Consider the following 22954-nt stretch of genomic DNA (forward strand, 5'->3'; position numbering starts at 1 on the left):
GGGAAGCCATCGGGCGCCGTCAGTGGGATGCACGAAGGGCAGTGAACTCCTGTGCACCCCACACGTGAAGGGGGGGCATGGACATTAGGAAGAAGGGACCCAGGAGGAAGGAAAGACAGATAGTGGGGCAATGTAGGAATTGTGCTCTTTCAACGGCTGTAAGGTTAAAATCTGAGTCATTAGCCATTTTATGGCTTTCTTCTTCACTGGGCGGAGACAGCTGGGGGCTGGGCAGGAGCGGGAGGTAGGATTCACGTTGGCCAGAGGTTCCCAGGAGTTAAGAGCTTATACGAGGCACCGGAATCAGCGACTGAGGAACAGTCTAGAAATGCCTTCCTGAAAATCCTCTCCAAGGAAAAGGGACCCGTCATTTGCTAAAGGGTAGATTAAGGCCACTTTACGTAATAGCAGGGGCTGAGATTCAATGATGATAATAACGGTAAAACACAGTAGCTGAGCGCACATTGCCTAATTGCTCTAAGCACGTTGTGTCCGTTAACTCACTGGAATGTTTTGAACGGATGGAGAAGGGGGCGCTCAGGTTTGGATGGGAGGCTGGGTCTGGGGGCTCCTCTGTGGAGGGAGCAGGCCCGTCAGCCTTTCCTCTGCCTGGCCCTTTCTCCTTGCCCTCTGGAATGTGGCCTGAGGGGACCCCTGTGTGCCTCTCACCCTTCACCTGCCTCCCTGGGCCCTCGGAGGACGCTGACGCAGGCTAACTGAATGCATAACTTTATTAAATAAATGCTTTGTCATGACAAAAGACAAAGATCAAGGAGTAACATAAATTATAAGTTGAATAAATAGTATACAGCAATCTTCACTTTTTTAATAAAACGTGAGATCCTCTGGCTTTTTGTTTTTGTTTTTGTTTGTTTTATTTCCTCAGGTACAAAATGCTTAAACAGGAGGCGAGCCCCTCAGCCTGGTTTTATTTGCCGATTTATTTTTTCAACCTTTTCACCAGTAAAGATTATGAGCATTTATTTAAAAAAAAAAAAAGTTGAAAACAAAACAAGGGGAGAGAGAGAGTTATGGTATGTACGTATGTAAAACTACAAAGAGCTACAGTAATATGTGCTGTGGTTATTGCTGTCTTAAAAGAAGAAAAAAAAAAACCGGTAGGCAACTCGGAATCTGAAGGAATCTTGTCTGACAACTGTCTATCCGTGTGGGCTACTATGCGGTGGTGGTGGTGGTGGTGGTGGTGGGAGATTGGGGACTCAGGCTGGTGGCCGGGGACCAGGGAGTGGGGGGGGGGGGACGGGCACGGGTGGCCGGTGCTCCCCACCTTCCCTTCCCCCATTGGAGAGGGGGCCAGAGTCTGTGAAAATGGCTAACCTATATACTCCATTAGAAAACCAAGAAAGTATGTTTAAAAAAAGAAACAAAAACCTAGGAGGAAAAAAAAAAGTGGAGAAAAGTGCAAAAATAAGTCTTGCACTTAGTGGTTTTAAAAATAAAGACAGTACAACACCCAGGTGGCCGGCTGGCAGGTCCCCGTCCCCTCGTGCCACCACTTCTCCAAACCCAGCCTCCTTTCTCTCAGAAGCCAAAAATGTCCTCTTTGAGCCCAAGGATTGCTTCTCCTTGGCCCACTCCCCTCTAGAGTTCCACGGGCACGGCAGCCCTCTCGGGGGGGCCGAGCAGAGGGAGAGGGGCAGCCGTGGGCCACCTTGGGGGGGGGGGCTTGGCAGTTGAGTGGGGTAGCCGTGTGGCTGCCACCAGGCTGGGTGGTGGGAGAGCAGAGGTCAGGCCCCCCTCCCCCAGGGGAGGCTGACCCCGCGGTTACCACGGAGACCAATGAGGTGGTGACAGCAGGGCCGGGGGTGGGGGTGGGGGTGGGAAATGGGTGAGGAGACAGGAGGTAGACCCCACGGCCTCCTGGGCCTCCTGTCCTCCCCTGTGGGGAGTTGAATGTCTCCAGGCCTGCCTGTCCAGGCCTGGCTGTCTGAGAAACTTTCGAGTCTCTTCCGTCCCAGATGCCCTGCTTTGCTCAGGTGGGTGGGGAAGCTCTGGGGGAAGGAGGCTCAGTCCTGGCTAGGCCTCCCTCAGTCAGCGGGAACCAGTGGAAATGACGGATACCCTCTCGCTGCTAGAGTGAGGCATGAGTCAGAGGGGGATGGGAAGAGGCCCGCTGTTGGGTGGGTGGGTGGGGCGGGGGCAACACTGAGTCTTGAGGCCACAGAAAACCCGGAGCCTAAGGCCTCTAGGTGGATAAACAGCAGCCGTCAGGCAGCCTGGAGTCAAGAAGATTCCTGCTCAGGATCCCAGCTGGTGGCGTTGCCCACCTGCCTCTCCTCCTGCCCTGCCCCGGGCACGCTCCTCGATGGGGACATCTTCCTCGATGACTGCCTTTGCAGGCCAGGCCTCCCTCTCATCCTGGGAGGTCACTCTCATCCGTCACGAAGGTCCAGCATCCTCCGGGGAGTGGCCAGCTGACCAGAGTCACCCTCTGCAAAAGCACTGGCCTCACAGGTTCGGGTGAGGCGGCCTGAACGGCAGAAACCCGAAGACGCTGGTGGAGTGAAACCAGACCATCCTCCCCCACCTCATGGCCGACAGCAAAGAGCCGAGATCAGGGGCAGACGCCCGTTCAGAGTCCAGTAAACAGCAGGGGGAAAAGAGGGGGCCCCTCTCAGGAACCAGGTCCAGGTCTTGGGAGGGGTGTGGGAAGGGGTATGCAATCCCTGGCTCAGTCTTTTCTTAGGGGCAACGGCACCCCAGTATCCACTTGGCAGATCCCAGTTAGAAGACTGCTCAAGATCCACAGAAAGAAAGGGCAGACAGAAGAGTGAGGTGGGAAAGGTTTACAATACTGGCCTAAGACACAGAAACGTGAGTCGGGGGTTTGGGGACAGTTGTGCAGAGAGATGGGGCGCACGGACGCAGCAGGTCAAGTGAGTCCTCACGGCTGCCATCCCCATAGGGCCCTCTGTCCTATGACAATCGACCATCTTTCCTGTCCCGGCCAACTGTCCAGTTGGGGGGGCAGGAGACCCCCCCCCTCCCCGAGTTCCATAGCTACAAGTTTCCCACCAGCTGAAATCTATCTGCTTCTCTGCTGTCCCTCTTCACTGCCCCAAGTTGGGTGTTGGGGTGGCCTCCATGGTGCCACGCCATCGGGAGAGAGTGGAGAGAGCTGTGTTCACGGCAAGAAGGGGTCTCCTTTGCCAGTTTCCTGCCCTTTCCTGGCAGGTCTTCTCGAGCCTCAGAGGACAGCCCCACGGCTGCCAATCTGTGGAGGAAGTCAACAGGAATGGGAATTTTCCTGGTTCAAACTCTGGCTGCCGAATGACAGCACCCTTGGAGCATCCATTTCCTGGTCGTCCTGGCCTCTCGTCCATCCTCCACACCGAGGACAAAGCCTGCACCGGCCCGTGTGGGTGGAGAGCTCGAAAGACTCTGGCCTCAGTCCCTCCTTGTGGGTTGAAGGTAGCCACCTGAGCGCATGGTCTTGTCCCTTCAAAAGCACAGCCAGTCTCTGCCGATCCTTGCTCCTGTCCAGCAGCGAGGGTCTAGAACCTGCCTAAAGTTGCCCACCTGACTGGCCCTCAGGCCTGGATTAAGCTCATTTCCCTCTGAGAAACTGTGCCCCCATCTTCCTCTTTCTTTCCTCTCGAATCCCAAAGGGTGTAGAGGGTGGGGAGCCAGGGAGGCTTCTCTTGGGTCTGTCCTCCTTTCTGTTGCTTTGCTCCAAAGCTAAAACAGGGCAGTCCCCCTGCCCACTACCCCCGTCCCTCCAGCCCCCGTCCCTCCATATGCCCTCTAAGTGGGCCTGCGCAATGCAATCACTTTTACTGTTTCCCTGTATTTAAACCGGTTCACTTCCATCGCCCCTGCTGCCACCTCTCACTTCAGTCTCTCTCCCGCTCTGCCAGCGTGAAGGCCCAGAGAGGCTTTCAAAATGCAGGCTCTGCCCGGATGAAATGAAAAGGCTGGGCAGGACCAGGGGGTCCAACTTGGAGCTGGTGTGTGCGACTGGTGCAGGGCCCAGAGCCGGTTACTTCTGGAGGGTCCAAAGGATGTGCTGGGGGGGGGGGGGGGAGGGGGAGGGGGGGACGGTGCACGCAGGGGCAATGCACCATCGAGAGCCCTCATCTACCTGGCTCGGTGGTACCTATGGACACCCACACACGCGTACGGGGAATCGTGAAAAAATCCAACACCGTGGCCTGCCCAAGGTTGTGTTTGCCCCTCGAGGGAGGCTGGCCAAACCAGAGTTAAGGGTTGTGTTAGAAGAATTTGGGTTTTCTTGGTTTTTCCGCAAATGAGGAAGTTCCTCAGTGCCCCCAGAGGAACTCCTTTGAAAAGTTAATGCAGACCTTTGAAAGAAAGGAAAGAAGAAAAAAAAAAAAGGAAAGAGAATAGATTTATATGCCTTATAGATCACTACATGGAGCCTCGTAGATAAATACGAGGCCACATTGTTTTCAGCCTATCCTCCCCCACAGAGGCCGTGCTAATGGTGAATTGAGTGCAATGAGGGGCTGAAATCACCGTGCGTGTCGGCATGATCTAGTCACCCTGGAAGGGCAAGTCTGTCCACTCTGGGCGTGTGTACTGGGTTCTAAACGTCTGCACGGGGAGTGAAAGACGTACACACAATCTTTATGTATCTGCTTAGGAAAAATCTATCTCTCTAATGACACTCGGTTATTCATTTGCTCTGTTTGGAGAAGTATGGAATGCATTTTAGTTTTTAGAAGTTTTGGGGAGGGAGAACCCTCTGCCGGGTGAGAGGGGAGGAGGGGCGGGTGGGAGCCATGCAGCTCGCTGGCTGGAGGTGGAGACAGATCCAGGAGAGGCACTGACCCCTTCTGTCTTTTCCTTTCTCCCCCTGCATCCAATCCAGTCGGGAAAACCCCCAAGGGTGTCATCGAATGCCACACCTTGGGCCATACCTTCTAGTGCCCAAACGTCTCCCAACTCAGGCCAGGGCTGGACACGACAGGTGGATCCAGCCATGGTCCCGGTGATCTTTCCTTCCTGCCCACGTTCTTCTTTCCTTTTTCGAAACTCGGTTTGTCTCCCCCTCTCTCCTACACGTGCACTTTCTTCCTTTCTCTCTCATGTTCCTCCTCCCTTCCCCTCCCTGTCCATTCAACTTGCTTCAAAAAGAAAACCATTTTCAAAGGGGGGGAGGTCTCTTAGCTTTTTGCATCTCTGCTGTTGCCGGTTTGAAAGTTGAGACCTTGCTAGAGATTCCGAGGTCCTCAGTTTCCTCAAATAGATAGATATATGTATTTTTTTTTCCCTTAAATGAGATGAAATGAGTGGCGTCCTGGGGTGGAGGGAGGTGCTGGCTTGAGTCGGGGCTGGGGGTGGGACGGGGCGAGGGAAGGATGGGGAGGGGACGCATCACTCAACGTTGCTGCTGTCGAAGGTGTGGCACTGAAAGTCCCCATCGACATACTCCATGCCTGGCAGCTTCATCCCGTACTTGTCCACGCACCAGCAGATGCCACGTTTGCGGCCGCGGGAAGGCTTGCACTGGGGTGGGGAGAGCGACAGGCAGTGAGGGTGGCTGTCCCCGGAGGCTCTGCTCCTGTCTGGCCCTTGTCTTCCCTGCCCCCAGACAGATTCTCAACCCCGACCTCAGCCGTGGGGATCCAGTAAGCCCCCTGCACGGGGATGGCCCCAGGGAAGATGCTAACTTAGACAGTCGGCCTTTGATTAGCTCTTACAAGCTGTTTTTTATGTCACCCATTCAGGGTCCTCCGCCGCGGTGTTCTCCAGGCGGCTACATGATGACGAAGGCGGTGGTGGTGATGGTACCGGGCATCACTTGCACAGCTTCATCATGTAGCAGACTGAACTGCTGAACACTTACTACATAGAAGGTACTGTTCTAAGGGTTTTACAAAGAAGAGTCCATTATCCCTCATAACTGCGTAAGGACAATGGGTGCAGTCATCATTTTGCACGAGAAGCTGGAGGCAGAGACATTAAATGACTAGGTAAGGGGGACACAGCTCATAAGTGGGAGAGCCGAGAATTGACCCAAGGCCGCCTGGCTCTTGACCCCTGACCCTTGTGGACCATCAGTGTCACCTGGGAGGGAACGTGTTAGAAATGCAAAATTCCCAGAGTTCCATCCCGGAAAATTCTGGTCAGCAATTGGTGTTTTAATAAGCCACTTCCCAGGAAGTGTGAGAACCACCGGCCTAAGGTAATGGGTACCGCTTGAATAGGTTCAATAGTCCGTGTTGCCCAAAGGGCAGGCTGGCTGCGAATGGGATGTAAATTATCTTGGGGGGGGGGGGTGGGTACCTGCTGAAAATAGGTTTTGAAGTCATCATCTGCGGACATATGTATTTCTGTGTGTGGGGTTGTCAGAAAATAGTAGGTACAACGTGCGATGTGACATAGTGATATAAAGCTTCCTTTTTAAATGGATTCATGGAAACAAGGTGGATCATTAAAACTTAAGTAGATCATAGCACGGGAGGGAACGGGGAGCCCGACGACCGGGGTACCTGCACGGAGACCGGAGGCTCAGGAAACACTATTGTTAATGACGGAAATCTTAAGCATTCAGAGGTAAAAAAAAAATTCTGGCAAGTGCCATTTCAGGAGCCCTCTGAACCTGGGGGCAGGGGCGGGGCGGGTGGCGTACCTGCTTCCTCTTGTAGAATCCTTTGCGGTCACAATTGGGCAGGTAGACGGCGCGGGGCACCATGCGGGGGCTACCTTTGAGCTCCTGCAGGGAAGCTTCCATGTGTCTGCGGCAGGGGCCCTGTGTGAGGACAGCAGGGGTGAGGGACACGGCGGCACCCAAATGGAGAAACCACCTGTATACGCAGAGCGTGTGGCCGAGGGCATGGGGGCTGAAGGGTCTGTCGAGACTGTCGCTCCAATTACTTGCTACCTAAGATCTTTCCTCCTCTGGGAGGAGCCCGCGTGTGAACTAGACAGGAAGACACATGCTCCCCCTTACCTCCCACAACACCCACCCTCAGCTCTTCCGCTCTGCCCTGATTACATCCGGGGTGGTCGTCGGCAGATGCCCTAGGGGAACGTGCAGCCTCTGCCCAGGTGACGTCGCACCTCCTGGTGTGTCTGCTGTGGCAGCCCAGCACCTTCCTTGAATGAGCACCGCCTCTACTCCCGGCGTCCCTCGGTCAAGCCCCGAGGCCTGATAAACGTAGGCTCTGAAAATCCTCCTGAATCCCAAGCTGATCTGAGCGGTGGGCCCTCAGCTAGGCCCAGCCAAAGCACCTGCTGCCCACGGATGCTCATTTAGAAGCAGGGGAAGGTCAAAAGTCAGGGGAGTGGCAGAGGTGGCCAGGTGCGGATGCCGACGGAGATGAGGAGAGAATCCTCGAGACTCACCTGCTCGGATTCCTGTCTCATCTCGGGGGCAGAGATGACCCGGGGGTGGGCAGTGTTCTCAGCGCCCCCCACAAACTTGGACTGGGTCAGCTTCTTTCTGCGGTCCTTCTTCACGGCCTCGGCCTTCAGCTCGGAGATGCGGGTGTGCTTGGGCCGGAAGATCTTGGGCGAGTAGGTCTCCTCAGCCATCTCGGAGGTGGTTGGTTCCTCGTGCTCACGGGAGTCTCTCTCTGCGGGAGAAGGAGGCAGAGGATCAGCCTCAGGGGTGAGATGCAGGCTGTTGGGGGAGAATAGGTGACAGCCCAGCGTGGACAGGAAAGGCCAAGTCTATCCTATGTGGGGTCTTTGTGCCTCCAGGACTGTTGGAGCTGGGATGGATTCTGACTTGGGCAACCGGGATGGGAATAGGACAGTCCTCGGGATCTAGGCTAGCAGGGTGGTGGTGGGGACCATCACGAAGAGGAGGAGATCTGAGAGAGCCAGACGTGTGGGGCTTGGAGGGGAGCAGTGCTGGTGGCGGGGTGGGGGGACCTGGAACCCTTGAGCTGGCTCTGTGCTCCGGGCCCTGGGAGGCTGGAACATAAGTCAGCTCCAGGCCAAGAGAGGCTGACAGCTGGCTGGGGCTGGAGCAGTTATATATAGGAGAGACTTGGTGACAGTCTATACTTAGCTGACTTATGACCTTTAAAAGAAGCAGGACTTTGTTCATTTATTTGTTGATCTGTTAATTCTACCCCTAGCCTTTTCTCCCTCCACAGACTTCCAGTACATTCCTCTCTCCTAGGCACCCTTCTCTGGGTCCCCATGTCTCCTCTCAGCTCTTTGACCCCACCAGCCTCGGCAGACACAGAGCCGCTCTTCCCAGTCGGTCAGGGCGTGGCCAGGATGCCCAGAGCAAGACCAGGTACAAGGTGGGGCGGGTGGGGGCAGGGAGGCCCCGGCTACAACACCTCTTTTCTTTTCAAATTTTAGAAAGAGAAGACAGGGCTCTGGAGTGACCCCGACTGACTCAAACGAGGAGAGGGAAGATCCGGTCCCCTGCCCACTCCACCGTCACTGGGCTCCCCAGGAGCCATGAGGACAAGGCACCGGGATGGGAAATGGAGGGAGAGGACTCCAAGGAGGTGAGGATGAAGGGATGCACTGGGAAGGAGAACCTTGGTGGGAAGACACTGTTTTGTGTCCCCCGGGCAGAGGCCCTCTTCCCAGGGGGAGTTCCGGGTGTGGGGTAAGGAAGGCGTTTGGGGACCCGGCCTAACCCGGTCAGGATGGCAGGTGGCAGGAAGCACCTGGGCACCTGTTTGTCTCTTGGCTTGGGATTTGTCAAACTTAAGTGAATAGGTATCCGGTCTTTAAGGCCCTGGCAGGGAAGTTCCCCGCCCCGAAGAAGCCTCCACAGGTTTGCAGTGTTTTGGGTGGGGGTTAGCTGATTTGGGTATTTATCCATAGGCGGGGAAGTAGTCACCAGAGAGGAAGAGAGCAAATGGAGGAGCAACAGGCGGGCTTTCTCTGAGCAGAAAACTCAGCGCCAGGTCCCCATCCCCCACTTTTGGTCTTTCCCTCCCTCTTCCCACCTCGGCTTGACTCAGTGGAGTCAAGCAAACCTGCTGTGATGACTAACTGGCATGGTGATGTGCCTGGCAGATGGAGGATGCCTAAGGAGTGGGGTTTGGAGCAAACCAACTTTTCTTGGTTGCAGGACAAGTTAGAATGGGGTGCGGCACAGGGATGAGCAGAGCCGGCTTGGGGTGGGGGGGGGGGGGACTCTGTACAAACTGAAAGGCTAGGGCTCTGTTATCTAGTAACTTAGTCCCAAACCCGAGGCTCAGGTCTTGGGGAGAGATGCGTGGAAAGGAAAAGCCAACTGTGGCACAGAGGGTTGCTGAGCCCAGCTTGCTGGGTGATCTGAGACACTTCACTCAATCTCTCTGGGCATCACCAAGCATTCGGACTTTTAACAAGCAGTTGACAGCTGAGGTAGGAGAGAGGACAAGAGATGGTTGCCACTGAAAGGTTGGGGGCGTTCTGGGGTGCATGGCCACACCCTTTCCCTAATCGAGATGATAACCACGTGAAGTGAGGGAGGGTGGGGGGTGGGTGGGCCAGATGCACCACCCATCTGGCTGGGTGGGCCAGACCAGCACCTGGCAGAGGGCTGAGTGTCTCCTTCAGAAACTGCTCCAGCCTGGGCTGCAGGACCAGCAACTTGTCCTCAGGGGCACCTGCAGGGCCGGGCTCCGGGAGTCACCTCTTTCATGGGAGAGACCCCAGGAAGCTGCTTACCTCCAGGGGCTGGCTGTACCAGCTCCTGGAACCCTTCCAACGGACCCCCGGGTCCACGTCCCTGTGTCCAAGCAGAAACAAGTACACCCACGTTGTCTCAGGGTGCTCTTTCTACTTCCTGAAGATGGGAGCGCCACCCATCCTCCTCTGGCCACCTGTTTTGCAGGGGCCCCTCCGTCCCTTTGGTCAGAGGTTGTCATCCTCCAGATCTCGTGTCACCTCTCACGGAGCTCCTCTCTCTGCCTTGTGGGCCTGGCAGCATGTTGGCTCACAGCACTCCATATATCAACAGCTTTTCTCAAGACTCTTCGCCTCTTAGGACTTTTTCTAGGAAGTGCTATGGGCCACCCTTACCCTGGACTCACTCTTCCTGGCAGGAGGACGGGGCTGTTAACAGTGGTTCCATAAACTCGGGAGCGAATTTTCCTTGACCTTAGTCCTTTCTCTGAAGGTGTTCAAATACGGCCTCGGGGCTAGGCATATGTTGATATAGGAAAATGATGCAGATCCCTGTAAGTTCTCTGAGGAACTCAAAACACTCCTGCAAGCCCTCTCTCCTTCCCCGGGCTCACCAAGGCGGGGTTCCCGAGGGCACACCCTCCCCAGCGCACAGGCTCTTTGGCTGCTTCTGAACTTTAAGTTTTGATGTGCCTCCTGGTTTTTGGTGCCACTTAACCCCACGGGACCTCTTACTTAGGCAGCAGGACAGTCGAGTATCAAAGATACTAATCAGGGTCTTGTGGTCACCTGCAGTCTCCAGAGACAGCGGAAACGTGGCACCAAGCCAGCGCAGAGCTACGAAGATTAAAAAGCTGGAAAGTAAGACCGGAGCTGGAATGGCAGAGCCGGCTAGCCCTACTCAGCTGCTTCCCGGCCAAGCCATAAATAGGCGTTCAATTTGGGAAGGGTTTAAGTTTTGGGTGAGACAGGCAGGCACAGGTATCTGGCTGCTCCTGCACTTTTTCATCCAGAGGATATGGACCAAAGCTGCAGAGGGGATTTAGGGGAAGACTTCCTGGTGAGTTGCCCGGGCCCCTGAAAGGCAAGGGAACTTCAAGGGGCAGGGGGTTCTGGAAGCTGGTCCAAAAACAGGTCAATACCTCCGCATGGCCAGTAGATGGCGGAGGAGACTGACGGCCACACAACATGTTTCCAGTGCTTCCGAGGACTGCAAGCAATTTTAAAATCTGGGATTTGGGTGCTTTCCTCCTCTACTTCTGTGACAGCTACCCAAGTCCTCTCCTTCTCTCTGTGTGTCTGCAGCATGCATTTGAGGAGTCGTGGGGATGGCCAGTGAGGAACTGGAAAAAAACTGACCTGTGGACACAGTGGGAGAGTGGGAGGCTTGTTGGCGGGGGGGGGGGGGGGGGGGGGGGGGGGCGGACAAGGCCGACCTGTGCATAAGCCCGTGTTGCTTCTCTAATCTGCAGCTGACAAGTGCTCTGGGGTGGAAGAGAGACATGCCCAGGGCCTCCCTTCCCATCTCTGGATGTCATTTTGAAAGGATTCTGCAGCAGATGGAAAAGCGGCATCTTCGGTTATTGTTCGCTCCTCCACGGGATGGTGGAGGCAGGGCCCTCTGATCCCGCAATCTCACCCAACGACTGAGGGAGCGAGGGCTATCCCGTCATCCTGATGGTTGCCTTTCAGGTGGGTTCTGAGTCTGGTCTGCCTTCCAAGCTCAGTCATTCCAACTAGCTCCCTGATGGCCCCAGCCCCTGCCACGTCAGGGTGGCCAACTCCATTCCTTTTCCGTTTGTAAGGCGCTCCCGGTTCAGAGCACTGCCCCAGCATCCAGGGACACAACACGGCCGTTCCTGCACCGACACGAACACCTCCTGGAGGGCTGTGCCATTTCCACGGCGCAGCAGTCACAGAGGGTGTCTGGCTGTGGGCCCAGCTGCTATGCACCCGGAGGCACCCTAGGGTGGGCAGGTCTACTCACAGCGGAGTATACGATGCATGCTTCCTACCCAAATGCCACCGTGCTGTCCACATCCAACCTCTGGCTGCCTCTGCTCTCTCGAAGGGGCCGGACGGTGCACTAGCAGGTGCATTCTGATTCCATCCTTCTCCCCAGCCCGGTGACGGAGGTGTCGGGGACCCGCTGCTCCCTGCAATCTAACCCTCCATCCTGGGGCTCCTAGTCATGCCCTGGCATCATTAACTCCTTGCTCCTGGGCCGGCGGTAGTTTCCCAATCTATCTTAACCTCATAATCGAACTTAAGAGAAAACGGGGTGGCCCAGATATTGCGACTTTGCTTGCGGAAATTGAAGAAACCGAGGCGTATTCAGAATTCACAGCTCCGGAAGAATGTAGGGCTTTGCCAGGCCACCTGGACCTGGGGAAGGGAAAGTCTCTTTTTCTAGCCAGGAGACAAGATGGGTTTGCCCAGAATCTCTACAAGGAATGAAAAGGGGAGCTGGGTTTCCTCTGGCCCTCACTCTAACTCCTTCTGTGGAATTTAAGCAGTACATTTCTTAAGCACACAGCTTTGTCATTTATCTTTTTCTCTCGATTATATGGTGACCGGTATATAATCTTTAAATAGAGACAGGCACAGATTTCCCCAAGAGTTAAAGAGAAGTGGGTCTAGAAGCGTTTCTGTAACATAAACTCAGGCATGTCAGGGTTCCTTGGATGCCTTGAGAGGTCACATCGCTCAGGCCCCTGCCTTTAAGCATTGAAGCTGCTGCAGAGGGAGCCAGAAAGCTGAGGAATTAGTCTTAGAGGAACGGGAACAAGGAGGGATCCCCGGATTCACTGGACTTCTTTGATCTAAGGTTGTGCTCTCCAATACAGTACTCACTAGCCACATGTGGCTACTTAAATGAATAAATATTAAATCAAATCACGAATTCAGCTCCTCAGTCACTCTATCCACGTTTCAAGGACTCAGTAGCCACAGCGGTGAATGGCTACTGTGTTGGACAGTGCACGTATAGAGCATTTTCATCATCGCAGACAGTTCTACTGGACAGCTGGTCTGAGGGCACTGATCTGTGCCTGGGTGTGGCTAGACGCTTTGAGCCCCCTCCCAACCTTGCCCTGTTTCGCAGCCAGCCCACATCCTCCTGCTTTTTGCGAGGACAGGAGGCTTACGGGGAAATGATGGATTGGCGGCTCACTGTTTAAAAAACCGTGAGACACGTTTCAGTCTCCTGAAGTCTGACCGTTTCCCAGCTGTGGATGCCATATGAATCAATCACGCTGTGCGCATGCCCTTGCATAAACAGAAAGGGGACAGGGCGGTAGGGAGAGGCTGCTGAACCTTCCTGGGGAATTGCAGGGTCCCTCCTCCTACCCATTCCATCCCTGGCCCGTGTCTGCCTTGCCCTAGTCTCTCCTGGAAGACACTGTTTTCTTTTCCTCTGTGGTCAGCAACAGACGTGCATGTTCTGGGCTCTTTTTAACCTGAATTATGGTCTGAGAATGACAAAAGCACTGTCTTTTCAAGAGGAAAACAAACCCAAACAACCGTCATCCTAAGGGACAGTTGCAGAAGACACTGGAGGGGAACTTTGACCTGGGGTGAGTGACAGAGGCGGGGAGCAGGTTCAGAGAGTCTGTGAGTAGACAGGGAGGCCATTAGGCTTACCCCGTTGAGCTCCCTGACAGCCCCTGCCCCATTTCAGGCCAGGAAAACTAAAGTACTCAGGTGCTCTAAGCCAATGGCCAAGTTGGTCAACAGGGATATGTGACATCTCTCTCCTAAGCAGAGAAATAAAGACAGCATCTAGCATAGCGGGTAAGCAGTCAGAACAAGAGTCAGACTGCCAGAAAGTCTGATCACCAAGCCCAGGTAAGAGAAACCAGTCCCTACCTCGAGAACTCCCTCCAGAAGTTTCCCCTTGCCTGATTGCATTCCTAATTCCTAATTGCAATTCCTAATTGCACCGAGGTTGCCTAGATGGCACAGATGTGGCTGCTGTCAAGTTGGTAACACTCCCCGGAATGAAAGGCCACGGTCTCCCTCACACATCTTCCACCGTCCTGGGATCAGAGGTAAAGAAAAAATGCCCTTCATTTTACTTCCCCTAGGGCCCAAGTAGGATTCAGGGCTGCAGCTCCGGTACACATTTCTTGATCCCTGGAAGGCAGCTGGCGGTAACTTTACATATAAGAAACACACACTTATGCACACTGAGCCTTGGGGCGCCTGGGTGGCTCAGTTAGTTGAGCGTCCGACTTCAGCTCAGGTCACGATCTCATGGTTCATGAGTTCGAGCCCCGCGTCGGGCTCTGTGCTGACAGCTCGGGGCCCGGAGGCTGCTTCGGATTCTGCATCTCCCCCTCTCTCTGCTCCTCCCTGCTCACGCTCTGTCTCTCTCTCAAAAACAAATAAAGATTTTAAAAAATTAAAAAAAAAAAAAGAAGAAATACACACTTACGCACAACGTCAAGATCTCTTGCCAGGTTTCTCTGGAGCTGGCGAAGGTGGAGCATGCTCAGTAGAAATGTCTGTTCCCTACAGACATCCCAAACCAGAAGGGAGAGGAGGGGCCAGGTGGAAAGCAGCCTCTGAATGGAAAAGGGGGGAGGCGGGGAGGAGACACTTGGCCATTTCTCTGACCTGGCTACACTTCCACTCATGACTCATCACAGTCCATTCAGAACCTTACAATTAAGCAGCCACATTCCCTCAAAATGGTCCTGGATGGCCAGAAGGGGGTGGCAGGGAGCAAACAGATGGCGAGAATTCTCTCTGGTCCCCCTAAGAATAGAGTGGCTAGGGGTCAGAGAAGAGTCCTGTTGTGTCTGGCAATCCAGACTCAAGACTCTTCCTTTTGGACTCCTTGGATGCCGGAGGAGAGTAGGGACGTTATTTCCTTCCTCGGGTTGGGGAGGGGCTTGTGGTGGCCTCTATGCTGTCCAGTTACAGGGCCGCTAGCCACATGTGGCTACCGAAGGTTGAAATGTGGCTAGTGGGGCTGAATTCAAGAATGTATTTCATTTAAATTAAATTAAAAATTTTTTTAATTTTTGTTTTTGAGAGCAAGAGACATAGCGTGAGCAGGGGAGGGGCAGAGAGAGAGGGAGACACAGAATCCGAAGCAGGCTCCAGGCTCCGAGCTGTCAGCACCGAGTCCAATATGGGGCTCGAACTCACAAGCCGCGAGATCATGACCTGAGCTGAAGTCGGACGCCTAACCGACTGAGTCACCCAGGCGCCCCTACCCCTACATTAATTTAAATTTAAAAACGAATACTCGTTATTGGACAATTTTTGAGCATGTTTGGAACAACTCAGGTATGTGAATCCAGTTTTTCAACTGTAACTTTTACGAAACTTAAAACTACAGATCAAGTATTTCTAGTGAAAATGTAGTGTCCCAATTGAGATGGGCTGTAGGTGTCAACTGCACCTCAGATTTCAAAGATTTAATGTGAAAGAAAGAACATAAAATCCCTCATTATAACTGTTTGGGCATATGTTGAAATGATAATATTTTGGATATATTGAATTAAAATATATGGTTAAAATTAATTTCGCCCATTTCTTTTGCCTTTTTAAAAAATGTGGTTAGTAGAAAATTTGAACTGACATAGGTGGCTTGTATTATATTTCAATTGGCCAGTGTTGTCCTAAAGGGTCTGGAAGGACAGTCATCTTCTTCGGTGGGTGACAAAGAGACTGTGGAGCTTATATGCTCAGTTCAGCTGGGATGAAACAATCTGAATGGTTTGGGATAACTGGAGCATCGTTGCAAGACATCGTTGCAAACCAGCAAAGGTCAAAGGAGCCCAGGTTTTGAGTGCAAATTCAGCTTCAGGATTTAGCAAGAGAAGGCCCACATCTGATGGTTGAGGTTGAGGGATGGAAAATGAGGTAACCTATTTGTAGGCGCACCTGGCAGGTGTAACCTACCGGGAAGAGGGCTTTAACTTATCTGTCTGGTCCTCAAGAATCAATCCCCCAAGAGACAAGGGACAGGATGCCACAGCTCCAGGGTGTATTAGCACGGCCTTTGGCAATTCCTCAGATCAATCTGAGGCCCCCAGCTGTAATCAGGAGGCCTCTCTCTCTCTCTCTCTCTTCTCATTGGGAAAGATCGTCTGACATACTTGTATACGCTCAAAATCTGGTGACTTGTTCTCCTCCTTATCAACTCTTGTGGCTTGTGGTTTTCTCTCCCTCCTCCCATCCTGCCCCGCAGAGCTTGCCAGCTCTGGTCTCCCCATCCTGCTTGCCTGACTCCACAAAAGGCCTGTGCTGGCGGAGGCTGGTGGCCACAGGAAGCCGGCTGCTTCTGGCCACATTCTCCTTGGCCCCTGTGGGCCAAGGCACAGCCAAGGGGAAGCGAGGGCCTGCCTGCCTGGCTTCCCGCGGCCGGAGAGCGCCCTGCAGTTCAGGAAATGAGGTTTGGTACATGGATCCGAAGTTTGGGCTCAGCACTGCCCCTTTCCACTCTCCTTGCCCCTGCCTGTCCCTCACCAAACCACTGGCCTAAGCCAGCCTTGTTCCCAAGACCAGGTAGAGAAAGGAATGCGACCGAGTGGGATTGCAAATAAAAGGGGTGTTGCATTCTCTGCTTTGGGGCCACTTCACTTCCCATAAAACAGAGCACCCCCGAGTTCTGAGCCCTCCATTCACCTTCACACCCCCCACCATTGGGCTGTACTTGCCACAGCCTCGCTGCAGCTTGGGCCAGGCCCCAGGGACTAGTGAAGAGCCCGGAATGGCAGAATGGAGTATAGAATCAACAGGACTGTAAGACTGAGTTCTATCCACCCGACTCTGCTGCCAACTCCGCGCCTAATTTTGGGCAAGTGACTCAACGCCTTCAGCCTCAGCGTCTCATCTGTAAAACCATTGCTTTGATTGCTGGGATCTGTGGGTTCCTTCCAGCATCAGCACTCTTTGGCCAATACCCAGACAATTCCTGGGGGGCACACTAGGACCTAGCTAAGCCAAGTGGCCAGACAGGAAGAACCACTTTGTCTCTCTGGATTTATATTAAACAAAAAAGAAAAGAAAAAAAAAAGGACATCGTAACAGAAATCATGGAAAGAAATGGAACAGGAAACAAAAGTGGAGGAACCTCTGTATATGGGGCAGTGGGAAGGAGAAGCTTAGAACTGGCCTCCTTGTAGATTTGCTTATTTGTTTTTGCAAATAGGTAACAAATCTTATTGTTTTGGAAAACATATCCAGATGGCAATTTAAGGATGGTCTCTGGGGACTGCAACTTTTAGACCAACTGCAAAACGCAAAACAAAAACCCTAACAAAACCCCGCTGAACTGCCTCCTCGTCTCTCACCGAGTCCATTCTCCCGCCCTCTTCACTTGTACCCCGTGTTGGTCCCTCACTGGTACCTGCTCTGTTTATGGCATTCTTCCAGTTTCTGGATGCAGTGGGCTCGGAGTGTGCAGATCCCTTTTCTCAAGTTCTACGTTCTTACACATTAAATAGCCCAAGGTTGCAAAGGCATTGCTCAGGTACAAAGCAAAAACTTTAGACAAAAATCACCTTCTTTACCCTGCTAGCCACCTCCCCCTATCTCCCTTCCCCCCACTCCCCATTAAGGGGACCCGGACTTCTGTTGGGAATCCTGCTCTCGTGCCCTTTGCTGGAACCCTCGAGGTGACCTCTGCCTCCTAGGTCAGCCCGGTCCTCCCTCTGCAGCTTTAAGCCCACTTGCTGCTCAAAACCAACCACCCAAGCCCCAGGCTAACTGGCAGCTGCGTGGACTTAAAACTGGAGCCCTCAGGGGCGCCTGGGTGGCTCAGTAGGTTAAGCGGCTGACTTCGGCTCAGCTCATGATCTTGTGGTCCGTGGGTTCAAGCCCCGCGTCGGGCTCTGTGCTGACAGCTCGGAGCCTGGAACCTGTTTCAGATTCTGTGTCCCCCTCTCTCTGACCCTCCCCTGTTCATGCTCTGTCTCTCTCGGTCTCAAAAATAAATGTAAAAAAAAAAATTAAAAAAAAAATGGAGCCCTCGGGGAAGCCCTCAGGGATTGCTGGGAACTAGGGGCTGGGGGTGGGGGCGGAGTGGGAAGGAGGGGTAAGAAAAGAGGAAAAAAAAATATGGAAAGAAAATGAGCTCTCACTGTGGCCAACTGTCCATACTCTTCCAGCGTGAGCTGACACAGCAGAAAGAAGGGGCGGGAGGTAAGAAAAGTCCAGTTAAAAGCACCATCTCCTGTCTTCCTGACTCCCATTTTGGTTGGCTCAGGGCACAGCCAGCCTCTCAAAGACTTGTTTCAAAGGGAGGGGATGCGGGTGGGAAAGGAATCTGGCTCCTTCAGTTTTCCATGATCTTGTTCAACCCAGACACAAATTTGGCCAATAAACCTAACTCTGGAACTTGATTTCAACATGGCATTCGGACCAGGTTTGGAGTGGAAGCCAGGGTGATGGAGGCCAAACCCCTCAAAGCAGCAAAGGTCGAATTTATTTTTATTTAGGTAATTTTATTTTTTCTTTCCCAGAGCATACTTTCTGTCCTCTCTTATTTCTCAATGACAGAACTGAAACTCTAAACCCATTTCTCCCTGTATCCCAAGCTTAAAGTCCCACAGGCTCAAGAAAGATCTCCCAGACCCGGGCAAATATGTGGGCTGCCCTCCCTCCCAGAAAGCCACAGGGCTCCTTCTCCAAACAATGCCCAAGCAAAAGCCCGGTGCTTCCTTGACTCGATCCAGCTCACCGATATTTATTGAGCCTGGCTCAATAAATAGTTCCTGTCTCCCGCCTCCCTCCAGCCTTCACACACACTGCCCTCTGTTTCTGTATCTATCTTTGCCCCAGAACTGGCCAAAATAAAATGTAGGGCCCGGCGCGCTCCCAGCACCCAGTTCGCGGGCGGACTCGGCTCTCCGGTTGCTCAGCAACGCGCCCAGCAAAACACCAGTCTCCGCCCGCCCGCCCTCGGCTCTTCCTCCCAGCAGCTTTGGCTGCCTGCCACCTCGCTCTCCTCAGCTCTCCATTTCGGATTCTAGAGATGCACTTTTTCTTTTGGTGAAAAAAAAAAAAATATATATATATATATATGTATCTGTATCTTTCTTTACATGCGCATGTATCTTTTGATTTATGGGTGTGTGTGTGTGCATAATCTATATCTGTATGGCAACCGCAGGAGGGAGAGGCAAATCCAAGTTCTCATTGCTGATTTTGGGAGGGGGACATGGCGGTGGGGTGTTGGGGAACAAGATTTTTGGCCAAAGGAGCCGACACTCTCCTCCCGCTCTCTGTTCTTTTCCCTCTTTTTATGAACCGTCTCTGCCCTGTCTCCAACTTTTTGGGGACCCACTCAGCGGTTTTCGAGTTGAAAGGCGCTAGCCAGGAGCGCCCACTAGCGTACTATCGTCCGGAAGGAAGGGGGTCAGCTCCTGTAGCCGTTCCGAAACTGAGGTGGGTCAGGCACCTGCCGAAGGCGGGGTGGAGTCGCAAAGTCTAGGGTGGGGCGTGGAGGGTGCTAGGTGTTCGCCGAGAGGCACCTTTTGGGTGGGGGTTGAGGAATGGGCTGCAGAGAATTCTAAAGGGCATCTTGCTTGGGACAAAAGCCAGTGTGTGTGTGTGTGTGTGTGTGTGTGTGTGCGCGCGCGCACGCGCGCGCGCGTATTACGTTGAACTGGAAAGTTGGCTGATGAGCCAATTTGCTCTTCCAGCAATTGCGCGCGCGTGTGCGCGCGCCCTGCGCGCACAACTTTCACACCAACCGCATCACACCAACCACATGGTAGGGCAAATAAAAGCGGGCCCAGAATGCGGCTGAGTGATACCTTGCATACTTTCGATGTGACCGGATTTTTACCCAGAGCGCTGGCTTCCAAGCCAGGAAATCGATTCATACCTTTTCTTCCCCCGTGCTAAGATTTTCCAAATCCACATCCCCCAAGATGAAGGCGGCCAGGACCGCCTTGGAAAGTGGCTCCTAATAAAAATAACTTCACAAACGGGCCTCTAGGGCCTCCGGGGCCTGCGTGTTGCCCTCTGTTCCTTTTTGCAGGCTGCAATCCGGAGAACGACAGCCTCTCGCAAAGTGGAGGGGCAGCCGCGGGCGACAGGCGAAACCTGCAAACTTTGCAGGGATCCAGGAAGAACCCAGGAAAGTTCTCCTGCCGCTTCTCAGGAGCGGACTCCTTTCCTGTATGATAATGTCTGTAGTTTGCAGTTAGGAAAACTCACGTTGGGTGCCCTAATGGACGAGATAGGAGGGAAGGGCATGGTCTCAGTAAGAAAACTACACAGAAAAAAAATGATTTAGCCAAGTCTTAACCCCTTTTGGAGAGAATAACCAGGTTGATGTTTCAGAACCCAGATTTTTGTGTCCAATTCACTGGACTTTAAAAAAAAAAGTAAAATCAGGTCTAAGTCCAAACGGAAACCCCGTCTGGTGGTGGGGGCTGGGGGTAAGGAGGCAGAACTGTTCTGACTGAACTGATTGAACAAGTAGCTCTGTCAACCTTTTAAACCCTAGACGCCAGACACAGAGAACTTGGGGGCGGGGCAACCAGGGGGCGGGGCTACTGGAGGCGGAGGGGAGGCTCCCTGAGCGCGGCTTTTCCGTCTCCGCCCACTTGATTTTGCATTCTGCGTTTCCAGGGCCCCTCTTGCATTTACACCACACCCACTTGCGATCCGATTTGAAAGATTGAGGTGGTGGTGGTGGTGGTGGGGAGATTAGCACTGGCGGGCAAGTTGTGATGTCTGAGTTTTCCATCCCTTCTTGTCCCTCTACCCACCTTTCTTCCTAGGTGAAATCGGAATTTGGGCGGGGAAAAAGGAATTAGATTCGGGGACGAATACTCAGCACAGGAACCTAAACCTTACCCGTTCCTTCCCGCCCCCCGCCGCCCCCCCCTCCCCACCGCCGCGGAGCGAGCTATTGTAATTTTTCCTTTCCCAGGAGGAAAGAAGGTATTTTGCATTGTACTATGTTTCACCATCTACCACAAACAGTCAAACCAAGTCAAGAGCAATGGTGTGCACGTGGGAGGGGCATCAAAGCCCCCACCCTAAAGGCGTTAGCTTCCAAGCGTGCGAGCGTTGTGTGTGCGCGCGAGTGTGTGCAGGCGTAGAGGATAGAAATGTCAGGACGGACTGGGGAGGGGGGGGAGGGCAGGGACTGGGAGGCACAAAGGTGGAATTACCACAGCAGACCCGTAACGCCTCTCTCTCCAGGTCCCCGGTCAAAGCAATATTTTAACAAAAGAGATTTTCTTTATCAAGTCCGGAAAAAAAACCGTATTGGGTGGGGGTGGGGGATGGAGGAGGGAATCGATAATGTAACATGCACCCTCTCAGATTGGAGACTGAGTACCCGGCGGTTTGGACCGGGAGACTGAACAGCAGCTCAGAGTCAGTATTCGGGAAGAAGGGGGAGGGTGAGAAGGGTGGGGGTAGGGGCGAGGAGAAGGAGCGAAAACCGCGAGAGAAGCTCGGCTAGAAAGCAGCCCGGGGTAGCTGGATCGGCCAGGCTCCAATTCCGAGGTGCCCGGACCCTCCCCACCCTCCTCCCCGGCTACACCCCGGCTCTAAGCCACTTGCTGGGCCAAGCGCGCGGGGCCAGCTTGTCCCGTGTCCCCCGGCCGTGCGCCGTGTAACTGACTGGCACACCGAGCGCGCTCACCGATCTTGGCTTGCTCGCGGTAGCTCTTTTCGTTGAGGCAAACCCCGCGGCCGTGCAGCAGGGCGTGCAGCGGCTTCTCCTCGTCCTGCCGGGGGAGGCAGCGCAGCCCCTGGGCGCAGCGCTCAGTGTAGACGCCGCACGACTGCCCCTCGGCCAGGGCGCAAGTAGTGCAGCAACCGCAGCCCGGCTCTTTGACCAGCTCGCAGCCCAGGGGGCTGGGGGGGCACATGGAGAGGGCTTTCTCGTCGCAGGGCTCGCAGTGCACGAAGGAGCCCAGGCCCTGGGCCAGCCCCGCACAGGAGGCCAGCAGCAGGAGGACCGCGGTGAGCACCATCTTCTCCGTGTCTTCCCCTTTACCTTGGGGCGGGGCACGAGAGCGAGAGTGTAGGGAGAAAGGGGCCAGGGGGGCGCCCGGAGAAATTAAAAAAAAATTTTTTTTTTCTGGCAGGTAGAGCAGGTGCCCTCCCCCAGACAATTGCAAAATGTAGGGAGAGATGGAGGGCTGAGGCGCCCACGACCAAGTCCCAAATGCAAGGATTAAAGGACTTGCAACAGGTTGGGGGGAGAAGAGCTGCGCCAGGTGCACGCGGAGGGAGTGGAGGCCGGAGAAACAACACCCCCCGCGCTCGGCGGGACCCGGTCAGAATTACAGGGAGGAAAAAGCCAAAAATTGTTCACCCCAAAACAACCACCGGAATAATGCGCTCGGAGGCTGTGGAGGAGAAGGGGGTGGGGGCGGGGGAGAAAAATGGGTCTGCCTTCAAAAATTTTGTTTAAAATCTGAAGTATACCCTGCTCCTCTCTACCCTTCAGCTGCCTGCGGCGCGCGGCTGCCGCGGAACAGGTAAGAGGCGGCGGCTGTGGCCGCGAGGGTGGGGGGAAAATGTTGAAATCAAGAAATTAAAAGAAAAAAAGCCCCCAATCCAAAACCCTAACACCTCTTTGCTCCCACTCTGCCACCACCTCTTCGAAATTCGCAGGTTCCGCGTGAAGCTCGGAGAAGGGTGCAAACGGAGGAGGGGGGAATTAAAAGGAGCAAAAAAGGAGAAAAAACCCTACACCGATTTGCAGCTCTTTCCTAGCTCTTTCCCCCGGCAGAAGTTTCCAAAGAGACTACGGGCTCCGGTGGAGCAGGCGCTTTTAAATAGACGGCCCCTGGCTGCCAGCCAGTTTGTAGCTGCTATTTGAGCTCCCCAACACCCAACCCAGGCGAGGGTGCCAAGGAGCTTTGCAGTACAAACTCACACGGGGTGGGGGTGGGGAGAGGCCTTCTAGACACACGGGGGCTCTCCTGAGCTCCCGGAACAGTGCCCTCCTCCCCCCGGAATGTAAGAAAGGGGCATGGGGGACAGGGCTGGGCTGCCTACAGGGGGAGGAGGTGGGGGGGGGGGCGAGTGGAAGAGAGAATTCAAGGAGGTGGTGGACACAATGAAGAGTAACCCGGTCTTCCCCTCCCTCCCACCCCTCAACTAGCCAAGGCTCGGGCTGCCTGGAGAAGCATTTTCTTATTAGCCAAGTGGATATATACAGTGCCCAAGAAATTCTTCCCAAGCTTTGGGAAATGGCTGTCTGCTAGTGTTTAAGTTACTGTGTGTGTGTGTGTGTGTGTGTGTGTTTGAGTGTGTGTTTGATGGGGGAGTGTTAGTGTAGGATGGCCAGCTGAGAGGGTAGTGAGCTGAATGAAAAAGAAAGAAAAAGAAAAGAAAAACTGGATTTCCCCCCTTAAAAGTCTGGGCAAGGGGATTTAATTAAGAGCAT

General features: G+C 53.9%; 1 protein-coding gene across 1 annotated transcript; it reads right to left on the reverse strand.

Annotated features, from left to right (window-relative positions):
- Window positions 1-713: 713 nt before the first annotated feature.
- IGFBP5 (insulin like growth factor binding protein 5) lies at window positions 714-22328 on the reverse strand. The gene is made up of 4 exons (XM_043577773.1): window positions 21197-22328; window positions 7333-7562; window positions 6617-6736; window positions 714-5490 (listed from the first exon to the last, which is right to left on the reverse strand). The coding sequence occupies exons 1-4, from the start codon at window positions 21528-21530 to the stop codon at window positions 5359-5361; spliced, it is 816 nt and encodes a 271-aa protein (XP_043433708.1). The 5' UTR covers window positions 21531-22328; the 3' UTR covers window positions 714-5358.
- Window positions 22329-22954: the final 626 nt, after the last annotated feature.

Source organism: Prionailurus bengalensis, chromosome C1, assembly GCF_016509475.1.
Source record: "Prionailurus bengalensis isolate Pbe53 chromosome C1, Fcat_Pben_1.1_paternal_pri, whole genome shotgun sequence".
Taxonomy (NCBI): domain Eukaryota; kingdom Metazoa; phylum Chordata; class Mammalia; order Carnivora; family Felidae; genus Prionailurus; species Prionailurus bengalensis.